The sequence below is a fragment of the Arvicanthis niloticus genome, chromosome 21, assembly GCF_011762505.2.
Source record: "Arvicanthis niloticus isolate mArvNil1 chromosome 21, mArvNil1.pat.X, whole genome shotgun sequence".
Taxonomy (NCBI): domain Eukaryota; kingdom Metazoa; phylum Chordata; class Mammalia; order Rodentia; family Muridae; genus Arvicanthis; species Arvicanthis niloticus.
Genome location: NC_047678.1, coordinates 31,033,072 through 31,058,573, shown reverse-complemented (window position 1 = coordinate 31,058,573; position 25,502 = coordinate 31,033,072). Strand labels below are relative to the sequence as shown.

The following is a 25,502-nucleotide window of genomic DNA, read 5'->3' as shown; positions in this document are numbered from 1 at the left end:
TGGCTAAGTGACCGTAAGTGCCAGGACCATGTTCTGGTTCTCCTGGATAGGCCTCAAAGGTACTTGAAAATTTCCTGTGTTGGAATCTTTTTCCAGGAAAAAGTGCCCAACATTGTTTTGTTGTTTTTGAAGGCCCAGGACTGTCTGGAAGAAAGAGAGGCAGAGAGGGGCAGCTTCTTTGCTCCCTGCTGGGGCACATTCACCCTCTCTTTAGGTGTAAGGAAGAAGTCTTTCTCCCAAGCTTCAAGAACCTGGATGATGGCTGGAAGGGAAGCAATGCAAGGTGGGTGCTCCTGCCCCGGCCCCGGCCCCTGCCCCAGTTCTTGCCCTAGCTTTCTAACCCCGGCTCCTGCTCTGGCCTCTGCTTTGCCAAGTCTGAGACCAGGAGAGTCAGGACACTACACTAGTGTAACTTTATCCTCACCCTACCCCACCCTGCCCCCCTTCCCCTCCTGTGGCCTGGTTCTCACAATCATGTGAGGTTTTGGGAGAACACTTTCCTCTTCTGTGCCTGTTTTCTTGCCCTGTAAAGAAGTGATTCAGGATTTTGAGCCAAGGGAGGCAAAGGGAGAAAGTTCAAAGCTTCCTATTTGGGGTGATTTGGATTCTTTTCAGAGCTCACAGACAAGTAGGAAGGGAATATGGACCAAGGAATCGAGAGTGCCAATTTGATCCATGTGGTGGTGGCACATACCTTTTTATTCCAGCTCTCGAGAGGCAGAGGCAGGTGGATCTCTGTGAGTTTGAGGCCAGTTTGATCTACAGAGCTAGCTCCAGGATAGTCAGGGCTACACAGAGACCTCATCTTGAAAACAAACAAACAAAAACCTTTAATTTAGCTGTACTATGAAAGTAACTCATTCCTGATAAAGACTGCATGAGTTATTAACTGGATTATAGTCAGCAGTCTGAAAATGGCATCTCAGTGGAGCTTGGTTTGCATTTCCCTGGTTACTGGCGAGACAGGACATCTTTTACACAATTTTGACTGTCCATGTAAGTTTCCATCCACATTGCATATTCATTCCCCGCCCCCTGTGTGTGTGTGTGTGTGTTTCTCACCCTTTTCCTCCACTTCTTTCTCTTCCTCTTCTAATTTTTTCATCTTCTTTCTCTCCTTCCTCTGTTGTTTGAGACAGGTTTCTCCTAAGTAGCCCAAGCTGCCCTCAAACTTCAGTCTTCCAAATACTGAGTGCCTGCCTTGTACCATATCTTAGGCCCACCTTGAAAAATGCTGTCTTTCTTGAGGGCAGAGATGTTCACCTGTTTTGTTCAACAGCACCTAAAACATTTTGTGGGACCCTGAGCGGGGTCAAGTAAAATCGGCTGAATAAATGACCCACCTCTAGCCTGGACTCTTACATTCACTTGCTGGGGGGGGAGTTTGGGTGGTCAACTCCCAAAACTCAGACTTACCTTTCCACATTGGTAACAGGAGGAAGGCTTTCAGTGTGTCTTTAAGGGTCCATGCAGCTTACTGGAGGGGAAGGCTGTGAGAGGACAAGCTGACCTGGCTTAAGGTGGTGTTTGCTGCCCCCTGGTGTTGGGGTCAACTCTTTCCTTGTATCGCTGCTTATGTTACCTGTAACTTCCTGCTTTGCTGGGTAAGTGGGAGGGGAGGATGAGACATGGTGTTGGGGTGTGTGGGGGGGGAGGAGGGGCGGAATCCCTTCTGCCCCTTCACCTTCCCCAGCCCAGCCCAGCCCAGCCCCAGCGTCAGCATTTGACATCTATGACGGATACTTTCATGCCAATTACTGTAATTGAGCATTGAACTCAGGGTTTCACGTTTGCTAGGAAAGTATGCTACAGATGGGCCTCATTCCCAGCCTTAAATTCCAGCTGTCTGGCTCATCCAGTCAATGGTACTTTGTTATAGCAACTGTGTATATACCCCAGAACTCACACCTGTGTTTGTAGTACTTTAGTGTGAGAAGTACCATTTGGGGCCAGGGATAACCATTCTACAGAGGAGAGAGGACTAGGGATGGAGGTCAGCGGCGAGAGTGCTTGCCTAGCACACACAACACACTGGGTTCAAGCTCTGGCACTGCCAAATAAGTAGTGAGTGAGGCTCAGGGGAGGGCAGCCAATAGGGATGGTATGCTCAAGATGCAGAGACAGCTACTTGGCTGCTCTGAATCCTAGAGCTTTTCCTCCAGTGCCACCCACTGGAATGGCCCTTCCTTAGATGGTCTTTCTTACAAGAACTAAGACTTCCTGCTACACCCCTGGCCCCTCCGTTCCAGCCCACATTGATCCCTTCCTGGCCTCATTTTTTGTATCTAAGCTGTTGCATCTCTTTGCTCAACAATACAGTACTCACTAGGCTTCCTCTTGGCTGGGACTCAACTGTTGTTCCCGAGTTTTGCAGAAAAAGTATCTGCAGTGTTTGTTTAGAGGCAGGTTCTGGTGAAGCACACGCTGGCCTGGAACTTACTACATAGTCTAGACAGGGCCTTGCCCTTCAGTCTGACATGTTCACTTCTCACAAGCTGGGATTATTTGCTACCCACCTCTGGCTAGCTTAGTGAAAAATCATGCATCCTTCCCACCCCATTCTTATAGTAAAGCACATCTAATGTAAACTTTACAATTTTAACCCTTTGAAGGCTATAAGCTATTAGGCACACTTGCTATTTTACATCCCCTCCCCCATCATCCATCTCCAGAGTGTTATAATTCACAATGAAACTCTTCCCACAAACAACTCCTTTTGTTCTCAAATCTAATTGCTGTGACAATACCTGAAAGTTAAAAGGAAGATTTATTTTGCCCCATATCTTCAAGGGCTTCAACAAATTATAGTACGGAGGGCCTCGGTGGCAGAATTCACCTCACAGCATCCAGGAAGCAGAGACACAGAGAATGAATAGATGCACTGACCAGCTTCCGACTTTCAAAAATTAGCTTTATTGTGTACATGCATCATGGATTCAGGGTGCACACAGGCCATGGTGCACATGTAGAACTCAGAGGACAACTTTGTGGAGACAGTTTTCAATCTTTAGGTGGATTCCCAGGATTGCACTCAGGTTCCCACGTTTCTATGGCAACACCTTACCTTCTGAGTCATCTCCCCAGCCTAACGTACTCTTTTCATTTCATTTTTTAAATTCTTGTATGTGTATAGGTGTTTTGCTTGACACATATGTATGTCTGTGCACCACATATGTGGGCCCTGGAGCCCAAAAGGCGGCTTCAGATCTGGTACCAGAGTTATAGACTCCTGGGAACTACCATGTAGATGCTGAAAATCAAACCCAGGTCCTCTGGAAAAGCAGCAGCCAGTGTTCTTATCGACTAAGCAATCACTCCAGTCCCTAACATACTCTTAATAATAATAAAGTTTTGTTTTTGCTGTCTTCATTTGGCAAGAAGACAAGCCTTTTACTGAGTATGAAGATGTCTTGTTAGCTCTGTGCAAAGAGGCCCTACCTGGGTCAGGGAAACCTGTCTTATTAATCTTATTAATAAAGAATCTTTATTCTTGGGCTCTACATTGCCTCTAAATGCATCTGTCCTCATCTTCACTCAAAACAGACCTGAAGTTTTGCTCTCTCTTCTAAACGTTCCTCTCAATTTCCTCATGTCTGTCAGTTAACAGCCTGACAGCCATCCACCTACACCAGGCAGAAACTTGGAAATCAACTTTGATCTCATTCCTAACATGTACCCACCCCAACTTAGGATACTTTTGTTTTCAAAATAGTTCTTAGATGTTGCTCCAAGTGAATTATTTACACACTTAAAAGAAAGAAAGAAAGAAAGAAAGAAAGAAAGAAAGAAAGAAAGAAAGAAAGAAAAACAACCCTCCTTTCACCCAAAGCCACAATCATTGGTCTCCTAAAAGACTACAAAAGGCCACTCACTACTTTCTCCGTTTCCTTATTTTCAAAATTTGAGACAACGTATTACTTGCCCAGTCCAACCTTAAAATGACCTAGTCTCTTCCCTCAGCCTCCAGGGTGTGGGGATTATAACAGGGGCCACCCACCATGAACGACTCCATTATTTGACTAAAATTTAGGAACACACACATACAGCTTTAAAATTCCTGTTTTACAAGTGTCTCCAGAGACAAATGCTTGTCATTGTATAGTCCCTTCCAGAGTCGCAACCTTCTTAGGTGTTAACTTGGCTGTTAAATGTACCCTACTAAGAACTCCTCAGGCAGCAGAGGGTGGTGGTGTGGAGCAGTGTCCCTGCCCCCTTACGGCTGACAGAATGAATCCCTTGGCATTTTTAGATTGAGTTCCATCCCGCCATACAGTTTGCATGGCTCAAGGCTGTCTTCACGACCCCTCTCCCCACTATATCACGCTCGTGTTTCTCTAATGTAGCACCTGTCCCCGTCCTTCGCCGCTCTCAATATTTGGAATTACAGATTCATGGGTGAGTTTTTGAAGGGCCCTCCTAGGAGGAAGAAGAGCGATACACAAAACATATAATCCCAGCGAAGCCTCGAGTTTAGTGGAGGCGATCACTATTCCCAGAAGCCCCTTCACCGTGGATTGGCTCGTCCCTCCACCCAAGACCCTTCGCGCGAGAAGACTGAGCATGCGCGAAGAGGACTGCGCCTGTGCAAAAGACTACACGGGGGCGAACTGCACCTCCCAGCAGGCTGTGGGGGGGGTTGCGTCACTCCGCGTGACGAGCAGCTTCCGGCGTGGAGGGGCGGGGTTGCGCGCGCGGCTGAGGCAGCTGCTGGACCTGGGAGGGGAGCGGCCCTGGGGCCGCTAAGCGCTACCAGCAATGGAGGCCGTGCCCCGGATGCCCATGATCTGGCTGGACCTGAAGGAGGCCGGTGACTTTCATTTCCAGTCTGCGGTGAAGAAGGTGAGCACACCTTCGCCGCACATCTCCGTCGTCTGCCCGCGCGTGACGCCCCCTGCGCGCCTGTCCCTCCTCGGGTTCCGTCGCAGGTCGGGCCAGGCGTTTTCCTTTAGGATGGCCCTCCCCTCCCGTGTCGGCACATCATCCTTATCTCCGACTGGCCCTGCATCTTTTTGGAAACCTTTTTCCCGACTTTTGTCCTGGACTTCCTGCGTTTCTGCCGAGGTTCAGCGTTTCCTTGCTGTGACGTTCCTGGACCCAGCTCTGCCCTGTTTCTCCGCGTCCAGGGAGCCTGCACGGGGAGTGATGGCGGTCTAGGTTTTACAGAGTCCATGTTAGGAATGAGCCTTGGTGGGCCCCCAGTTCACGACCGGACTAGGAAAGAATGTGTGTTTAAGACCCGAACCCCCGTGGTCCATAGATATGTCTGGCTCTAAGAGTGTGTGATTGTGTGTCTGTGTGATTCTCCAGTTCTGTATGGTCTCCTTACAAAATTTCTGTTCCAAAGTTCCTTTGGACCAAAAGACACAGTTTCTTGTTGATAAGAGGGCTTGAGTCACGGTAGGGCTCTTGGCATCCTATGAGTCATTTGTGTTGGGTAGAGCAGTCCTTTGGAGTTCACTGAGGCAAGGGGTTTCCGTAGTGAGATCAGGTGTGGTGATGTGGAATTGGGTAACCTCACAGAGAGCTACTGCCTTAGCAGAAGTGGACAACTGGGAAGCCGTGAGGAGTCTTGGGGATTTAGCACAGCTGCTGTTGGAGTAGACAGTCTAGAATCCTTTACCACGATGTGGTGTTTAGGGAAAGGGGGAGGAGAAAGAAAATGGGTTTTGGAAATAGTTTCCTATGGTCTTGCCTCCCGGATTCTCTTCATACCAGTACTTCCACAGTACAGGCCCTAATTGGTTAGGTGCCTAAGGATGGGAGAGGTGCGTTCAGGTGCCCGGTGTGTATATGTGGTGGCGGTCCAAGTGGTGGGTATCAGGCCCAGACAGAGCCTGGCACAAGAAGCTAGGCAAGTGCTCTTCCCCAGAGATATACACCTCCATCCCGTACATACGCCTTCCGCATCTGCAAGACCAGCATATTAAGCCAATTGATCTAAATTTACAGAATTTTGTTAATTCTCACCTGTCTTCTGTTTAATGCAAATATATAATGAGGTGAATTTTTCTAAAATGTATCAAAACTGGGGAAGATAGAGAGGTAGTTGTACAGAATAAAGCCGGTATTTTTAGTTTTCCATTAAGGATTCTCTGATAGAGCCTAATTCTTTGATCTTTTGTCTCAGTCCTGTTATGTGTTATATGTTTGATCTGTGTTTCTGATACAGGTATTCCACATTCTGTTCATAATCATTACTTCCTGTTTCCTTAACAGGCCTTTTCTCCTTGTTGTGCCTTTGTGGAAATCATTTTACCTCAGTGGTTGCTACTTCATAACTGTTAATTTTGCTGTTAGGAATCATAGTACAAATATTTGATATGCAGGATATCTGATATGCCACCCCCACAGGGGTTGAGGCCTACAAGTTGAGGACCACTGTTCTACCTAAAAGAGCTCTCATGTTTGCCCCACAGAGTGGAGATAGAGCCAGTCTTTAATCTCTGTAAATTGGTTCCATTCAACTTTCAAGGTCCGGTTGAAGCTCTGACTTCCAAAAAGCTTTCCTTAATCTGGATTAGTCTTTTCCTTTTCTGAATTTCTTTCCCTTCACCCTTTTCTTAACAACAGTTCTATGTGCTGTTTTTAATCTTTATTTGTGTGTGTGTCTAGATGTGTGGGTTCAGGCATGGCAGTACATTTGTTTGGAGGCCAGAGGTCAACTTGTAGGCGTTAGTGTTCTCCTTCTACAAGGCAGGTCTAGGCAATCAAGCTAGGTGGTTAGACTTGCTAGCAAGTGTCTTCCTCCCCTGACCCTGCTGCTCTGGCCCTATATATACTGGGTTTTGGTTGGTTGGGTTTTTTGTTGTTGTTTGTTTGTTTGTTTTTCGAGACAGGGTTTCTCTATGTAGCCTTGGCTGTCCTGGAACTCACTCTGTAGACCAGGCTGGCCTCGAACTCAGAAATCCGCCTGCCTCTGCCTCCCAAGTGCTGGGATTAAAGGTGTGTGCCACCACTGCCCGGCTGTTTGTTTGTTTTTTCAAGACAGGGTCTCACTATAGCTTTGGCTATCCTGGAACTTACTATGTAGACTAGGCAGGCCTCAAACCCACAGGCCTGTTTTGGCCTCCTAAGTGTTGATATTAAAGGTTGCTCTGCTACACTCTGCTCCTGTATGAGCTGTGTTTTAACCCCATATTCAGTCGGGATACCAGAGGGGCCGCTCCATGTTCCTTTAGCCTGATACCCACTACCTAGGGAAATGTTTCTCAAATGACTGACAGTCTAGAGCAGCGGTTCTTCCTACTGCTGCCCCCTTAGTACAGTGCTCATGTTGTGGTGACTCCCAGCCATAAAATTACTTTTGTTGCTACTTCATAACTGTAATTTTGCTACTGTTATGAATCATAAAGTAAACATCTGATATGCAGATGATCTTAGGCAGCCCCTGTGAAAGTCATTCAAATCTCCCAGGGGGTCGTGAACCACAGGTTGAGAACCACTGGTCTAGAGGGAATTTAAATTAGATTTAGATCATGTTGACCCTAAATACATGAAAAAAAAAATCTCTGCCCAGGGGCTAGACAGATGTCCAGTAGAAAATAAAGTATCTACTCTTACAGAAGTTTGGTTCTCATGACCCACATTGGTGGGCCACCTTGAGACTACTGGTATCTCCAATTTGGGGATGGTGGGGCGGGAGATGAGACTCCTGGCCTCTGAGAGCACCTGCATTCACATGCAAAAACCACATACATTTTAATAATAATAATATCTCAGACTAGTCAGATACGGTGGTTATATGTCTGCATTTGGGAAACAGAGGCAGGAAAATTGAATTCCTGGGCTACATAGTGAGACCCTGTCTCAAAACAAGACATATTCTCAGTTCCAAAACTCCTAGGTTTTGGGGGGTGGGAACATTGGTTAAGACAGGGCCCCACAGAATTACAGGCAGTTATCACCTCAAACTTGCTATATAGCAGAGGCTAAGCTTGAATTCCTGATCTTCTTGCCTCAACTTCCCCAGTGCTAGGATTACAAGCAGATGTCACTGCATCAGTCCTAGGAAATTTCTGTTTGAATGTAACCTTTCTTATTCTGGCCAAGAAAGACCGAGAGCACCTATTCTCAATGAGAGGTGTTGCTCCAGAAACGCAATTCTTACTGGGCATGGCCACACACACCTTCAATGCTAACACTTGGGAAGTAGAGGCAGATGGATTTCTGAGTTCAGGAGCAGCCTAGTCTACATAGTTCCAGGACAGCAAGAACTATACATAGTAAGAGCCTATCTCAAGAGGAAACACACACGTACATACATTTCCCTGAACGTTAGAGGAGATTCTGCAGAAGCCACTCCAGAGCCTTGGAACTCACTCTTCCTGACAGTAGAGTCCTCGTCCTACTGTTTGCCTCTGGTCTCATTGTCATTCTCTATCTTTACTCTAGATGCAGAAACTCTACTGTTGACTTGGTGGAAACTCAGGAGAGGGGTAGAGTAAAAATTGGTTCAGCCCTGGCAATACAGGCAGTCTTCCAAGGTCTTTTTTTTTTTTTTAATGGTGCTAGGGTTTGAACCCAGGGTCTGCTAGGCATGCTAGGCAAGGGCTTTGTCACTGAATTATATCCCTATAATATAGCCCCTTACCACTTAACACAAGGTATCCATAGCGTTGTAGAGGAAATTTAAAAGTTTGAACAATTTAAAGAGTAAAAATATCAGGGCCTGGAGAGGTGGCTCAGCAGTTAGGAGCACTGTTGGCTCTTTCAGGGGTCCTGGGTCCCCAGCAACCACATGATGCCATCTTCTGGCATGAAGGTGTACATGCAGCTAGAGTACCCATAGACAAAATAAGTAAATGAATCTTTTTTTTTTTTTTTTTTTTTTTTTTTAAGTTTTTCGAGACAGGGTTTCTCCGTGTAGCCCTGGCTGTCCTGGAACTCACTCTGTAGACCAGGCTGTCCTCGAACTCAGAAATCCACCTGCCTCTGCCTCCCAAGTGCTGGGATTAAAGGTGTGCGCCACCACTGCCCGGCTGTAAATAAATCTTCTAAAAAAAAAAAAAAAAAAAGTAGAAATATCTACAAGGTACAGGAGTACCCATCTGAAGAGATTTGTGTTGGGCACTTGCATTGGACCCAAAAGATCCAAACAGTACAGGGTTTTGGTTGTTGCTTGGTGGTGCTAGAGAGTGAACTCTGGGCCTGTGTACGCTCCCATGTCCAGCCTCAGTGTAGGATTATCACAGTGACATTAATTTTGGTTGTTGGCAGGAAGCACTGTAGTCAGTTCACTAACCTGTAATCATTTAACTAGTTGATGTGTAACTCTTGGCCGGTTGATGACACCATAACTAAGTTGTTTTCTGAGCTTTAGGGTAGGCTGCAGGTCTCTGAAGTGGCTCTTTGGAAGAATTCCTTGTTCACAAATCAATACGTCTTTGCTTTTCCTCAGATAAACTTCATTAAATGTAAGTTTAGTTTTTCTTTTAACAGTATTGTTGTCATTCCGAATGGATGTGACTTCCCTTCCTTTATATGAAATCGGAGTAAGGAGAAGAGTAAGCCGGTTTTGAGCTGCAGTGCTAAACTAGGCTAGCACACCTGGGCTCATAAGCCCTTAGTGGACAAGCACTGTTTCCCATAACCCTTCTTTCCAGTTCTAGGGATTGAACCCAGGGGTTCAAATGAGGCAAATCCTTTATCAGTGAGCTACATCATCAGTCCTGTATTACCTTCTGGAGGCCCAGGGACTGACTCACTGAAAATGTATAAAGGTGACTCCTGTGCTCTTGGGCACATGTGTTAATATAAAAAATCATTTTTTCCCAAACACCTATGTAACCAGCTACACTCAGGCTCACTTAGACTGAGGTGGTGTAGCCATCCCCTGTTCTTTCGTTGAGTGCCTATTATACATGCAGACCTGGGAGTACAAGGATTTTGAAAATTCCTGCCTTTGTTGAGCTTCCATTTGAATGAGACACTCTGGGCACCCACTATGCCTCCATTTGGTTGCTCCTCTCGCTCTGGCTGATCTCTGAATGCTCATTTCCCATCAGAGGCCTCTGGTAAGCTCTGCTGTCGGGTGTGTCACCAGCTCCCTGCAGCCTGCCTCTGTGGCCTCACTCCTTAGTCCTCTTCTGTGGGACCTTTCACACTCCCATGTCCAGCTGCTGCCTTGCTCAGGTCACTCTTGACTTCTGGCTTCATGCTCCTTCTCCTCGCAGTTAATCCATGCTTCCTCCAAATCCCCTCATGTGCTTAGCACAGACAGGCCCTCTGTCCTGTCTGTCATCTTGTTCTGAAGGAAGCACGTGCTCCTTGCTTTGTCCTGCTGCTCCTCTTGGTCACATCTGGGTTTTCAGCTTTGAGGAATTTTTGTCTCTACTAGAATTCCCACAGGACAGGTAAATGAGAAGAACTGAAGCCTAACCACCCCCCATGCTCACCAGCGGAGGACACAAAGTATATGAAATATTGTCGGTTATCTGTGGCGTGGATCTGTTTTATGTCTTATCACAGATGAGAAGACCAGCTGATCTGCCTGAACCTGTCTTTCTATCTATGTTAATATGTGGAATGGTCCCATTATGATAACCTGGATGGTTCATAGTCTTTTCTGACTTAATTTCAAACATCAGAAGCCTGTATACGTTTCACTCAGGGTTAGACCAGATTTTTTTCTTAGAAAGAAATCAATTCTTTGGTGTATGTGTACATGTTTGTGTGTATGCACGTATGCATGTGATGGCTAGAGGCCTACCTCAAGTATAGTTCTTAAGGAGCTGTCTACCTTAGTTTTTGAGATAGGGTCTCTCACTGGTACCTGAGGCTTGCAGAGTAGGGTAGCTGACTAGCAAACCCAGGGGTCTCTATTGTCTCTCCAGCGCTGGGATTACAGAGTTGAGGCACTGTGTACAGCTGTTCATGTGGGTGCTGGGAATTGAAGTCAAGCCTTCATGCTTGCTTGTGTGACAAGCACTTTGCCAACAGAACTGTCTCTACCTGGCTCCCCCATCCCCCATCCCCTTTTTAAGACAGGGTCTTGTAGTACAGGGAGTTATAGCCTACATCTTCCTCACTTGTGGTGTTCAGAAGAAACCAACTGGCTGATCAAAAGGGGTGTGGAGGGAGTCTTTGAGACTAGGATAGGATTTAGAGTCTGCTCTCAGGCCTGGACCTTTGACCTGTAATTGTCAGGTTTGATGACATGACTGGGCTGAAAGCTTTACTTGGCAACACTGTTGTCTGAATAAAGTTTTGTTTCATTTGAAATTCAGCAACTGATCATGTGTAAAATAACAACATTGTATGCATGACTCGGTTTTATGTGCATTTTTTTAGTACAGCTCATGGAATGACCTAGATTTGATTCAGCTCTGGAAATGGAAGGGAAGTTTAAAAAGTAAAGGAAGAACAGTGCATGTGCTGAGCTGGACATGCATGATGCATTTCGGGACACACCTGTGGTCCCAGCCACATGGGATGCTGGGGTGGGGGAACCATGTGGGCCTAGGAGTCAAAGCCCAGCCTAGACAACAGTGAGACAGTCTTTTAAACAGTTTCATGTGGCCGGGCAGTGGTGGCACACACCTTTAATCCCAGCACTTGGGAGGCAGAGGCAGGTAGATTTCTGAGTTTGAGGCCAGCCTGGTCTACAGAGTGAGTTCCAGGACAGCCAGGGTACACAGAGAAACCCTGTCTCAAAAAACAAAACAACAACAACAAAAAGTTGCATGCAATACCTTTTAATGCTTTGTTTGCTTATCGCTTTAATTAGCATGGCGAAATTTGAAGGCATTATAACAAATTAAGAGTATGCAGGGGCTGGAGAGATGGCTCAGTGGTTAAGAGCATTGACTGCTCTTCCAGAGGTCTTGAGTTCATTTCCTAGCAACCACATGATGGCTCACAACCATCTGTAATGGGATCTGATGCCATCTTCTGGTGTGTCTGAAGACAGCTACAGTACTCATATACATTAAATAAATAAATAAATAAATAAATAAATAAATAATTCTTTGAAAAAAAGTATGCAGAAAGAGAGCATGCTAATAGAAGAGACTGTGAGGTAGAGGACCGCTGGTGTCGGGAAGTCTGCCTCAGGGTCCTGCTGCCCCCATTGCTAGTCGCTGATCTTCCCTTTCTCTAACCTGCAAGTGATGGCATGATTCAGAATTCTTATTCCAGTGATCATTAGTGGCACAGTTTTGTATCATTTGTTATTAGAAGAGAGTAACAGCTCAGAACAAGTATACCATCGAGAAGCAGACTTCTTCATCCCCTCAGTGTTAAACGACCTTCCGCACGACCAATGATCATATGCTCATCACACATCTCTTATCTGTGGTATAGAATATTTTTGAGAAAGGTTGTAGCTCTGGCCAGACAGAAACTTGTTATGTAGGCCAGGTTGGCCTCTTTTTTTTGTTTTGTTTTGTTTTTGTTTTTGTTTTTTGTTTTTCGAGACACAGTTTCTCTGTGTAGTCCTGTCTGTCCTGGAACTCACTCTGTAGACCAGGCTGGTCTTGAACTCAGAAATCCGCCTGCCTCTGCCTCGCAAGTGCTGGGATTAAAGGCATTCGCCACCACTGCCCGGCCAGGTTGGCCTCTTAACTCTGGTCCGTCTGCCTCTGCCTCACTAGTGCTGGGACTAAAGGCTTATACTACCATGACCAGCTGTGATATGGAATCTTATAATTTTGAGAAGATTCACGTCTTACTACATGAGAAGAGCTCATGGTTCTGAGTCTTAGTAGAGGCCTTGCCCTACCATAAAGTATATCTTCAGCTCAGCATCCTCTTTCTCTGTTTAGGATCTAGATCGAGTCTTTATGGCAGATCTTCGAGGCAGGTGTAGCAGGTGATATTAACCCCCTTTACATGTAAAAGTAATGAAAAATCAGGCCCAGATCCACAACAAGCCTCCAGGCCATGCTTCCTGGATATAACCCAATTTATCCAATTTTGTTGGAAGGAAGGAAAAGAAAGCAAGCTGAGCAAGTGAGGGCCATCTAGTCAGTAAGCAGTGCTCCTCTATGGTCTTTGCTTTCAGTTCTGCCTCCAAGTTCCTGCCTGGGGCTAGACAGCCTGTGTCCACCCTCTCTTGCCACCTTTGTGTTCTGGGGATTGTTGAACTTGGGTAGACCAGGCTTTTACAGCAAGGACCTGATGTCACCCACTAAACCAACTAGCTGTGCCTATTTTTAGTTGCTTTATTTTTTAAGAATTATTTTAATGTCATGTTTATGAATGTTTTGTCTGTATGTATATCTGTGCACCACATGTGTGTCTGGTGCCTTTTGAGGTGAGAAGACATTGGATCCTCTGGAGTTGGAGTAACAGACATTTATGGGCCCTCATGTAGTTAGTTGCTGGAGGTTAAACCTAGGTCCCCAGGAAGGGCTTCCTACTTACTCCTATAATGCCTACGCTAATTTATATTCCCACCAGCACTATATGAGGAGAAACAGATTTCTCTCCACCCTGGGTGCTGGGATCACAAGTGTGAATTGCCATGGCTGCACTATGAGGCACTCAGGATTAAATGCAGGCCTTTATGGGAGACAGGGGAGTCCTTTACCGGCTGAACCTCCCCAGCCCTGCTGTCTGTCTGTTTATTATCATTACTTAAATTAATTTTTTATTTATGTGTACAAGTATTTTGTCTGCATGTGTATTTGTGCACCACATTGTGAAGGAAGGCCTGCAGAGGGTACTGGAATGGAAATTACAGATGGTTGTGAGCTGCCCTGTGGGTGTGGGAATTGAACCCAAGCTCTGGAAGATGAGCTTCTTCTCTGAACCATCTGAAACTGCTGAATCATCTCTCCAGCCCTGCTGTTTTTGGGTGACACCCCACTCCATGCTGGCTCCTTTCTCATCATGCTCCCTCTGACTTTTCTTGAGTGGAGGGAGATGCAGAGCACTTTTTTCATTGGTGTGTTCCCTGCGAGGAGGCGTTGGTAGGGAAGGGTTTGTTCTCTTGCTCCTGTTTGGTGCCTTTTGCCTTAGAGTTGTGAATCTAGAAGAGAGTATCTGTGAATGAGGCTTTAGCTCGTGACCCTTTGAGGATCTCAGCTCGCTCCCTGAACTGGTAGACTTCTGGCATCTATGGAGAAGGCCCTAGCACTGAGAGTCCTGTTGAGGGGTTTGTGAAGGTTGTTCAATCTTCGTTCTCACTAGTCCTGAGGAAGAGGAGGCTGTTAGAATCAGTATCTGTGCTGCCTCAGACTCAGCAGGTTCTGCTTATGTTTTTTTTTTTTTTTCTCTCTCTCTCTAGTTTGTCCTGAAGAATTATGGAGAGAACCCAGAAGCCTACAATGAGGAACTAAAGAAGCTGGAGTTACTCAGACAGGTAGGAGAAGGTATTTTTTTGTTGTTGTTGTTTTGTTTTTTGAGACAGGGTTTCTCTGTGTAGCCGTGGCTGTCCTGGAACTCACTCTGTAGACCAGGCTGGCCTCGAACTCAGAAATCTACCTGTCTCTGCCTCCCAAGTGCTGGGATTAAAGGCGTGTGCCACCACCGCCCGGCAGGTATTTTTAGGTAGGACCAAATTTAATTGGTTTGCTAGAGGTTTGGTTTTTTTGTTGTTTTTGTTTTGTTTTGTTTTTTGGTATTTTGAGACAGGGTTTCTCTGTGTAGCCCTGGCTGTCCTGGAACTCACTCTGTAGACCAGGCTGGTCTCAAACTCAGAAATCCGCCTGCCTCTGCCTCCTAAGTGCTGGGATCAAGGGCGTGCATCATTACTGCCTGGCTTGCTAAAGAGGTTTTAAAGAAACAAAACAAAACATAACTCTATATTCTACTGTGGTCATATTTGGATTGAGGGTTGTCTGTCTGTCTGTCTGTCTGTCTGTCTGTCTGTCTGTCTGTCTGTCTATAAAAGCACCAAAATAAAAGGGAGTTCATTTTACTTTCTTATACGTAGCATCTCAATGTAGTTCAGGCTGGTCTTGCTTCTGTCCCAAAAGTTCTGGGATATAGGCATTGTTCCTTTATGTTTAAATCTTAGTTATTTTGCTGTACTGGGGACTGAACTCGAGTCTTCAGGTTTGGCAGCAGGTATTTTTACCTGCTAAGCTGTCTAACTTGTCTGTTTTTGAGACATAATCTCACGTAACCCACAGAGGTCTAGACACATTGTATGCAGCTGAAGATGATCTTGAAGTTTTGACCTTCCTACTTCCTCATCTTAAGTGCTAAGATGACAAGTGTGCACCACCTGGTTTTGTGGTGCTAGGGTCAGGCCCAGGCTTCGTGGGTGCCAGACAAGCAGTCTACCACCCGGGTATCCTCACACTCCATTGTTCTTTGTTTGAGACTGGTTTTCTCTGTGTAGCCCTGGCTGTCCTGTGTAGACCAAGCTAGTTTCAGACTTAAAGAGATCTGCTCCCTCTGTGTTCCAAGCACTGGGATTAAAGGAATGCACCAAGAGAACTGGCTGGCCCTTATTTTTAGTGGTACAAGCTGTAGGCTAACCTGGGCCACTATGGGTACTGGGATTACAGACATCCATGGCAGCTCTCATTTTCGATACTTCTGGAGCTGGAAAGATGGTTCAGTGGTTAGAGTTCACCTTGCTGATGTGGTCATGCATATATGTAACCCTAGTGCTTGGCAGGGGCTGAAGGGTGGGGAGTGGAGATAAGTAGCCAGTCCAGCCAGGTGGAGAGCTCTGGGTTTCCTGAGAGACCTTGTTTCAAAAGACAAGGTGGCAAGTGATTGTGGAAGATACCTGATGTCAACCTTGGGTACATGCATCTGCACACACGTGTGCATATATTCACTCTACATACACACAGAAATCACTTCACTACCATAAATAATTACTGTCAGCATTTTGAGCTATAGTCATCTGATTTTTTTCCTCCTTTTTGGTCTGTATATTTATTTGCATATTATATGCTTTTACAGAAATAAGATCACACTATATTCATCTGGTGGTTTTTGTTTGTTTGTTTTTGTTTTTTGCCTAGTAGCATGTCATTGACATGTTAGTATATCCATAGCAACCTTTGTCTTTAGTGTAGCTGTATCCATAGCAACCTTTGTCTTTAGTGTAGCTGTAGACTATTTTCTTGTGTGAGTAGCCTTGACATAAGTCACGTAAACAGTCGTCTTTAATGGAAAGTCTTGTGTTGCCCAGTTTTTAAATCTGTTGTGAGAAGTGCTTTTGTATGCACATCCAAGGATTTTTTTTCTTTGTCTTGGATGTGTGCCCCCCCCCCCCCCCATCATTTTTTGATGCAGGGTCTCATGTAACTCAGGCTGTTTCAAATTTGCCTTGTAACCAAGAATGGCCTTAAACAACTCTTCCTCCTCTCCCTGCCTCCTGGTTCCGGGATACAGCTGTTACTGTACAGTTTTAGATGAAGACCTGTGGGTCAAACTGGAGCAATGTCTCAACACTTGAGAGCACTGCTGCTCTTCTAGAGGACTCAGTTTCCATTCCCAGCACCCACTGGCAGCTTACAGCCATATATAACTCCAATTCCAGGGAAGCCAATGCCCTCTTCTGGCCTCCACAGACACCAGGCATGCACGTGGTCCACATACATACAGGCAAAACACCTATACACATAAAATAATATTTTTTAAAAGTAAAAAGTTAAATATAGTAAAAAATTGAAGTACATTGCAGAGTATCTTCTAGAAATGTGGGACAGACTCATTCTGCCAGTCTTGTTGGCCAGAATTGTATATCTGATAGCTGTGGGCATAGAAAGGACTTTTTTCTGGAATTCTAGTGATAATGAGTCTCTTTCTTCCATCCTGCTTCCCAGAATGCTATTCGTGTTGCCCGGGACTTCGAGGGCTGCAGTGTCCTTCGAAAGTACCTTGGCCAGCTACACTACCTACAGAGTCGAGTGCCGATGGGCTCAGGCCAGGAGGCTGCTGTTGCCGTCACCTGGTGAGCGCTGGTAGACTGGGCAGGGAAGTTGAGAGCTTAGAAGATACTTGGACAGCTGGGATGCCTGGTGATAGGCATGGTCCTTTCCCCGCTCTCCTCCTTGCTACACAAGATGGGGAATGGGTTAGTGTGATCTCCCATAGACCCCTGTCTCATACTGGGGTAGTTGGTCCCCTCCCCTGACCTGTGGGCCCAGGGCAGCTCCCACCGTCTGTATGACTGAGATGGCTGGAATGTCTGCAGGACTGAGATCTTCTCAGGCAAGTCTGTGGCCCATGAAGACATCAAGTACGAGCAGGCCTGTATTCTCTACAACCTCGGTGAGCTGCTTGGTCCTTCCATGGACTCTCCTCCAAGCCCTTTCAGCCCAGAGTCTCAGTTCATTAGGTCAGATGGCCAAAAAGGCTATGGGTGAATGAAAGGAAGAAGCCTGGGTTCTAACCCCTCCCTGACTTCTGACACAGCTACACAGGCACTTCTGCTATTTTCTGGGGCCTTGGGAAGTCACTGTTTAAAGGACTACTCTGCTGGCCTGGCTATCACAAAAGTTGTCACTGTGTACTCACTCCAATAGGGAGCATGGCCTCTCTATGCCTGGATAGTATCACCTCTACTCCTCAATGAATGGCTTCAGATCTCCTCAGGGAGGGAGGGAGGGAAGAGCTGGCCTTAGACTGCCCTTCAGGTCAGCTGTGCTGTTGGCTGAGGGAAAGAATGGGGGCTCCTCCCTGCTTTACCCCGAGCCAGGTACATAACCGGAGAAAGGATTTGGTTTGGTTTGTGATTGTTCTTCCTCGGGAATTCTTGCACTGACTGCCCAGGTATCAGACCTGTTTCTCTGACTGGATGACAGCAGTGCCCCTCGGCTTTAGTCTCAGCACAGGAGCAGGCAGCCTGGGAAGATCCCCAGGCTCTCCTAACAGAATGTCCCCTGCCTCTCTAGGTGCACTGCACTCCATGCTGGGGGCTATGGACAAGCGGGTATCTGAGGAGGTGAGGATTGGGGGGGGGGGCATTGGTCATGTGGATGTGCTGTGGAGGGAGGGCTTTGACGGAAGTGACGCCTTCACCTCTTCCCTCCCAGGGCATGAAAGTCTCCTGCACCCACTTCCAGTGCGCAGCAGGTGCCTTTGCCTACTTGCGTGAACACTTCCCACAGGCCTTCAGTGTGGACATGAGTCGCCAGATCCTCACCCTCAATGTCAACCTTATGCTGGTGAGAAGGAGGTGCTCCGGCAGAGCCAAAGTGCTTTGGTTTCTGTTTTGAGATAGGGTCCTATCTGTTGCCCAGGCTGGTCTGAAACTTGATGTGTAGCCCATGCCTGCTTCTAGATCATGGCTAGTCCTCCTGTCTCTGTCTTTTTGGGACTAAACATGAGCCACCATCCCTAACTTTAAGTTGACTTGGAGAAGGAATGACTAAGGGAGGAGGCAGTTCTATCCAGATCCTGGGCCAGCCATGTGCCTGTAATGGACAGGCAGGAAAGAGGCCTTGGTGTTGGGTCTTTTGAGTTTCAGAAAGAGCAGGCACAGTGTGTTAATTCTAGGGGAGACTAGAGGAGAGGGGATTTTTTTGTCTGTCCCTTGGTTCCCAGGAAGGAAAAGACTTTCAGGTGACCTGCACTTGTTGCTCCAGGGTCAGGCTCAGGAGTGCCTTTTGGAGAAGTCCATGCTGGACAACCGGAAGAGCTTTCTAGTCGCCCGCATCAGTGCACAGGTAGGAAGTGGGCTAAGGATGGACAAGTTGCTCTGCCCCTGGTCCTTGATGACTGGACTCATCCCAACTCCTAGGTGGTAGATTACTATAAGGAGGCATGCCGGGCCTTGGAAAACCCTGAGACTGCCTCCCTGCTGGGCCGCATCCAGAAGGACTGGAAGAAGCTTGTCCAAATGAAGATCTACTACTTCGCAGCTGTGGCTCATGTACGTGGGGGCTGCTGGGTGTGCAGTGGCCCGATGGCGTAGCCTAGGAGACAAATCGTGATGCTTATTCTTCTTTCCCAGCTACACATGGGGAAGCAGGCGGAGGAGCAGCAGAAGTTTGGTGAACGGGTGAGTGGACTGTGGGTGAGGGGTCAGAGCACTGAGCGTGTGTTCTGGGATTTTATGATTGTCTTTACATCGTATTGGAACTGGTCCTCTCTGCCCCACCCTTGTCCCCTGGTCTTCCTCCCCACACCATGTGCCAAGACATCACTACCTTGTGGTAGTTTTTAAGGCTCTCAGGAGACATGGTGGGCTCCCCACAGGGAGGATGGCTCTTCGGAGGTGTAAGCTGATGTGGAGCTGTTTGGGGGCTGTTGACTTGGCTGGCATCTGCTACCTGAGATGCTGGTCATGGTCAGTGATGCGATCGTCAAGCAGGATGAAGTGGGGATATGGAGCATGAGGGTCTGGGCAGGGAAGGACAGACCAGGTTTTGCCCTCCACAGGTGGCCTACTTCCAGAGTGCCCTGGACAAGCTTAATGAAGCCATCAAGTTGGCCAAGGTAAAGCTGAACACATGTGGCTGCCCTTCAGAGCCATGAAGGCAGAGCTAACTGACCTGACAGATCTCAACACTGCCTTGATTATCTCTTCTTATCGATACTTCACAGGGCCAGCCTGACACCGTGCAAGATGCACTTCGCTTTGCTATGGATGTCATTGGGGGAAAGTGAGTGTGTGGACTAGGGTGGTTATCCTTGCATTCTTGGGAGGAAGCTAACAGTGCCTTTGGAATCTAGTTTTTGGGTCCTTGGTAATCTGTTCCCTCCCCATTCCTGACTCCCAGATATAATTCTGCCAAGAAGGACAATGACTTTATCTACCATGAGGCTGTGCCAGCACTGGATACCCTTCAGCCTGTGAAAGGTCTGACAGCTGAGGGGAAGCTGAGGAGTGGGGTTGGCAGAAGATGGGATAGGGAGAGGCTGCCTTGAGTTTTCATATGGGCCTGATGTCTGTGACGCTCCCTGCTCTTAGGAGCCCCCTTGGTGAAGCCCTTGCCAGTAAACCCCACAGACCCAGCTGTTACAGGTCCTGATATCTTTGCCAAGTTGGTACCCATGGCTGCCCACGAGGCCTCATCTCTGTACAGGTGTGTAGGAGGGACTGGCCCTTTCCTTGGCAGAGAGGCTCTCTCAATACAGGTCTCTAGCAACTGCTCTGCTTATTCCATAGTGAGGAGAAGGCCAAGCTGCTTCGGGAAATGCTGGCCAAGATTGAAGATAAGAATGAGGTCCTAGAGTAAGTACGGAACAAGTGTTGGGGGTGGGTACACACCTGGTTTCCTGCCTCCCGGCCCAGAGTCTCCATCTAGACTGTAGGTGTTATGTTAATGTTCTGTGGAGCACCAGCTGTATCAGTGCCTGGGTATGGCCTACTAGGCCATGTGGTATTGGATGAGGTAAAGGTTACAATTCTCTCTCTGCTAAGTCTTCAGTCTAGTTTCAGTGGGGGGATCAACCTAGCAGGCTCTTCATGTGGAAGGAATTGAGGCAGCCCAGCATCCATCCATCTTGTCTCCTTCCCTAGTCAGTTCATGGACTCCATGCAGCTCGACCCTGAGACAGTAGACAACTTGGATGCCTACAGCCATATCCCACCCCAGCTCATGGAGAAGTGTGCGGCCCTCAGTGTCCGGCCCGACACTGTCAAGAACCTTGTCCAGTCTATGCAGGGTGAGCAAAGCACACAGCAGACAGATGCAGAGGTAGCATGCAAGCCATTCGCCATACCCCCTCCCCCCCAAACCCCCCTGAGGATGCTGGTGAAGCCCTGGCCCAGGCATGTACCACCCAAATGTTTCTGTGGGTCACTTCCTGTGTTTGTTTGGAGTTTAGCAGGTACTGGGAAACAGGCTCTAATCTAAGTGGGTATTTCGGTGTCTTGGGGGCAGAAGGCAGAGTGGTGCCTGGTCTGCCTACTTCAGTGTCTACCCTCAATACACCTCAGTGCTGTCAGGGGTGTTCACGGATGTGGAGGCCTCCCTGAAGGACATCAGGGATCTACTGGAGGAAGATGAGCTGCAAGAGCAGAAACTGCAGGAGACCCTGGGCCAGGCTGGGGCTGGCCCTGGCCCCTCTGTTGCCAAGGCTGAGCTCGCAGAGGTGAGGCGAGAATGGGCCAAGTACATGGAAGTACATGAAAAGGCTTCCTTCACCAACAGTGAGCTGCATCGCGCTATGAATCTGCATGTTGGTAACTTGCGCCTGCTCAGTGGACCACTGGACCAGGTGCGGGCTGCCCTACCCACGCCAGCCCTCACCCAGGGTAAGCCCCGCCCATTGCTGTGGGGAACTAGGCTATTGCTGTGGCTTGGAACTAGGGTTTCTTTGACCTCACTGACTGCTGCTACCCTCAGAGGACAAGGCTGTGCTGCAAAACCTAAAGCGCATCCTAGCCAAGGTGCAGGAGATGCGGGACCAGCGTGTATCCCTGGAACAGCAGCTCCGAGAGCTGATCCAGAAGGATGACATCACTGCCTCCCTGGTCACCACTGACCACTCAGAGATGAAGGTGGGTTGGATGAGCAGCGAGAAAGGGCTCTGCCTGTGGGCTTCTCCTTAGGTGGTAATCCTTAGGTGGTATTGTCCCCATTTTCCCTCAGAAACTGTTTGAGGAACAGCTGAAGAAGTATGACCAGCTGAAGGTGTACCTGGAGCAGAACCTGGCTGCCCAGGACAATGTTCTCCGTGCACTGACAGAGGCCAATGTGCAGTATGCAGCTGTGCGCCGGGTGCTGAGTGAACTGGACCAGAAGTCAGTGCCTGCCTTTGTTCTTACCTCAGCTCTGTCCAGAGCTCTGTCCCCGTAGCTTGCCTCAGTTTGGCTTTTTGTTTTGCCCACCAAGGTGGAACTCCACATTACAGACCCTGGTAGCATCCTATGAAGCCTATGAGGACCTGATGAAGAAGTCCCAGGAAGGCAAGGACTTTTATGCAGACTTGGAAAGCAAGGTAGCCACCCTGCTGGAACGGGCACAGTCCATCTGCCGTGCCCAAGAGGCCACTCGCCAGCAGCTTCTGGACAGGTAGGTATGGGCTTTAGGCTTTATTGTAATAGATTGAGCCCAGGCCAGCCTGGCTTATGGAGGCTGGGCTTTCTTCCCGTCTGTCCCTTAGAGAGCTAAAGAAGAAGGCACCACCACCTCGGCCTACAGCCCCAAAGCCATTGCTGTCCCGCCGTGAGGAGGGGGAGGCAGTGGAGGCTGGAGACCCACCTGAGGAGCTGCGCAGCTTGCCCCCTGACATGATGGTCGGCCCACGGCTGCCTGACCCATTCCTAGGAACTCCTGCCCCTCTCCACTTTCCTCCCGGCCCCTTCCCTAGTTCTACAGGCCCAGCCACCCACTACCTCTCAGGACCCATACCCCCTGGAACTTACTCAGGCCCCACTCAACTGATGCAGCCTAGGGCTGCAGTGCCCATGGCACCAGCAACGGTCCTCTACCCAGCCCCTGCCTATTCATCGGAGTTGGGTCTTGTACCCAGATCCTCTCCCCAGCATGGAATTGTAAGCAGTCCCTATGCAGGGGTAGGGCCACCCCAACCAGTTGTAGGCCTTCCCTCTGCTCCACCTCCACAGTTCTCAGGACCTGAGTTAGCCATGGCAGTCCGGCCAGCTACCACCACAGTAGATAGTGTCCAAGCCCCTATCTCTAGCCACACAGCACCACGGCCAAACCCTACCCCAGCTCTTCCCCAGCCCTGCTTTCCAGTGCCTCAGCCTGTACCCCAATCTGTTCCCCAACCGCAGCCTCTGCCCACACCCTATACTTACCAAGGGACCAAGCAGCATGTCACAGGCCCTCTGCCACAGCATCACTTTCCTCCTGGGATCCCCACAGGCTTTCCAGCTCCCAGGATTGGGCCCCAGCCCCAGCCCCAGCCCCAACCCCAACCTCAGCCCCAGCCCCAGCCACAATCCCAGCCCCAGCCCCAGCCCCAACGGCCAGCATTTGGGCCACAACCCACACAACAGCCCCTTCCATTCCAGCATCCACATCTCTTCCCATCTCAAGCCCCAGGGATTCTTCCACCACCACCCCCCTACCATTTTACTCCTCAGCCTGGTGTCTTGGGACAGGCACCACCCACCCTGCACACCCAGATCTATCCAGGCCCATCTCAAGACCCTCTTCCCCCACACTCAGGGGCTCTGCCTTTCCCCAGCCCTGGGCCTCCTCATCCTCACCCCACTCTGCCATATGGCCCTGCCCCTTCTCCTAGGCCCCTTGGTCCTCAGGCAACCCCTGTCTCCATTCGAGGGCCCCCACCAGCCAGGCAGCCCACCCCTAGTCCCCACTTGGTGCCTTCACCTGCCCCATCGCCAGGGCCTGGCCCAGTACCTTCAAGACCCCCAACAGCAGAGCAACCACCATGTCTGCGCAGGGGTGCTGCAGCTGCAGACCTACTGTCTTCTAGCCCTGAGAGCCAGCACGGAGGCACTCAGCCTCCTGGGGGCGGGCAGCCCTTGCTACAGCCTACCAAGGTAGATGCAGCTGAGGGCCGTCGACCACAGGCCCTGCGGCTAATTGAGCAGGACCCCTATGAACATCCTGAGAGGCTGCAGCAGTTGCAGCAGGAGCTGGAGACCTTTCGGGGCCAGCTGGGGGATGCAGGAGCACTGGATGCCATCTGGAGAGAGTTGCAGGAGGCACAGGAACATGATGCCCGAGGTCGATCTATTGCCATTGCCCGCTGTTATTCCTTGAAGAACCGGCACCAGGATGTCATGCCGTATGACAGTAACCGTGTGGTGTTGCGCTCAGGCAAAGATGACTACATCAATGCTAGCTGTGTGGAGGGGCTCTCGCCGTACTGTCCACCCTTAGTGGCCACCCAGGCTCCGCTGCCTGGCACAGCTGCAGATTTCTGGCTCATGGTCCATGAACAGAAAGTGTCAGTCATTGTTATGCTGGTGTCTGAGGCGGAGATGGAAAAGGTAAGCGCCTAGATGGGTATCCAGGAGGGAATCTTGGAGTGGGGAGGGAAAGCTAGCCTTGACTTGTCTACCCTTCAGCAAAAGGTGGCACGCTACTTCCCCACTGAGAGGGGCCAGCCCATGGTGCATGGAGCCCTGAGCGTGGCACTGAGCAGTATCCGCACCACCGACACCCATGTGGAGCGAGTGCTGAGTCTGCAGTTCCGGGACCAGAGCCTCAAGCGCTCTCTTGTGCACCTCCACTTCCCTACTTGGCCTGAGTTGTACGTTCACTGTTCTGGGTGGTGGGTTCAAGGGCAAACTCCTTGGGTGCATAGGGGTGAAGGCCTCACCTCAGGCCTGGTTCATACCTGCACTTTCCCTTCAGAGGCCTGCCAGACAGCCCTGGCAACCTGCTGCGCTTCATCCAGGAGGTGCATGCACATTATTTGCACCAGCGACCCCTGCACACACCTGTTGTCGTACACTGCAGGTAGGGAGCTGGCAGCTACTGGGGCGAGGCTTTGTACCCTATGGGTTCTTAGCCTGGCCTTATGCTTGTTTCTTGTCACAGCTCTGGGGTGGGCCGCACAGGGGCCTTTGCGTTGCTCTATGCAGCAGTGCAGGAGGTCGAGGCTGGGAATGGGATTCCTGAGCTGCCTCAGCTGGTGAGGCGGATGCGGCAGCAAAGAAAACACATGCTGCAGGAAAAAGTGAGTGGGTGGATTGGGCTGAGTTGGGTCTCGCTTGCCCTTGGTGAAGATGGCCCTGCCCAGCTGACTAGACCAAATGTGTGTCTCTAGCTCCACCTCAAGTTCTGCCATGAGGCATTGGTGAGACATGTGGAGCAGGTCCTACAGCGCCACGGTGTGCCTCCTCCTGGCAAGCCTGTGGCCAGCATGAGCATCAGCCAGAAGGTGAGGGCAGTTCCCTGAGGGCTGCTGGGATGCTCATAACCCAGTGAAACTCTTCTTACTAGCTCTCCCTTCTCAGAACCACCTTCCTCAGGACTCGCAGGATCTGGTCCTTGGTGGAGACGTGCCCATCAGCTCCATTCAGGCTACCATTGCCAAGCTCAGCATCCGGCCCCCAGGTGGCTTGGATTCGCTGGTTCCCAGCCTTCCAGGCCTTGTAGAACCCCCAGGTCCTCCACCAGCTAGCCTTCCAGAGCCCACCCCTGTCCCATCTGCCTCGCCGCCTCCCCTGTCTTCACCCCTGCCTGAAGCCCCCCAGCCAGAGGAGGCGCCGTCAGTGCCTGAAGCCCCCAGCTTAGGGCCCCCCTCATCTTCCCTGGAGCTGTTGGCCTCTCTGACTCCGGAAGCATTTTCACTAGACAACTCTTTACGGGGGAAGCAGCGGATGAACAAGCAGAGCTTTCTGCAGGCCCACAGTGGGCAAGGGCTAAGGGCTGCCCCACCTACGGATGACCCCCTCAGCCTCCTGGATCCACTCTGGACACTTAACAAGACCTGAAAAGGCTTTGTCTATCTGGTTCTTACACTACACGTCCCATCCCTGCTGCCTTCAGCTCTACCAGATGGAGATGCACTGCAGGCCTCAGGTCAGGCTCTGCTCCTTTGTGGAACATTTTTCCAGCCCTGGGCTACTGAAATAATAAACTTATTCTGTGGCCAGTGTCTGCGTTCACCTACAGCTGCCTCAAGAGTGCAAAAGACCCCTTTCCCTTTGCCGTTCCTGTCCCACATCCTTGGACAGCTCTGAGAAGGGTCTCAGAGTA

At 49.2% G+C, this 25,502-nt stretch overlaps 1 protein-coding gene across 3 annotated transcripts; it reads left to right on the top strand.

Annotated features, from left to right (window-relative positions):
- The first annotated feature begins 4,670 nt into the window (after positions 1-4,670).
- Positions 4,671-25,415, top strand: Ptpn23 (protein tyrosine phosphatase non-receptor type 23). Of its 3 annotated transcripts, none has more exons than XM_034484148.2 (25): positions 4,671-4,839; positions 14,228-14,302; positions 16,731-16,858; positions 17,102-17,178; positions 17,802-17,851; positions 17,943-18,074; positions 18,495-18,575; positions 18,650-18,781; positions 18,863-18,910; positions 19,291-19,347; positions 19,456-19,514; positions 19,632-19,711; positions 19,823-19,937; positions 20,021-20,086; positions 20,375-20,520; positions 20,795-21,112; positions 21,204-21,358; positions 21,450-21,601; positions 21,693-21,872; positions 21,964-23,785; positions 23,864-24,048; positions 24,153-24,257; positions 24,339-24,477; positions 24,568-24,681; positions 24,758-25,415. In XM_034484148.2, the coding sequence occupies exons 1-25, from the start codon at positions 4,756-4,758 to the stop codon at positions 25,235-25,237; spliced, it is 4,980 nt and encodes a 1,659-aa protein (XP_034340039.1). In that variant the 5' UTR covers positions 4,671-4,755; the 3' UTR covers positions 25,238-25,415. The 3 variants fall into 3 exon arrangements, with proteins under 3 accessions (XP_034340039.1, XP_076774175.1, XP_034340041.1); XM_076918060.1 differs by lacking the exon at positions 4,671-4,839 and adding an exon at positions 4,922-5,223; XM_034484150.2 differs by lacking the exon at positions 4,671-4,839 and adding an exon at positions 9,395-9,413.
- Positions 25,416-25,502: the final 87 nt, after the last annotated feature.

Bases quoted from the DNA above. Each gene is read 5' to 3' on its own strand.
- Ptpn23 (XM_034484148.2), top strand. From the start codon at position 4,756: ATGGAGGCCGTGCCCCGGATGCCCATGATCTGGCTGGACCTGAAGGAG. The intron at 19,938-20,020 runs GTGTGTAGGAGG...CTTATTCCATAG, and splicing joins GAGGCCTCATCTCTGTACAG to TGAGGAGAAGGCCAAGCTGC. The intron at 20,087-20,374 runs GTAAGTACGGAA...CTCCTTCCCTAG, and splicing joins GATAAGAATGAGGTCCTAGA to TCAGTTCATGGACTCCATGC.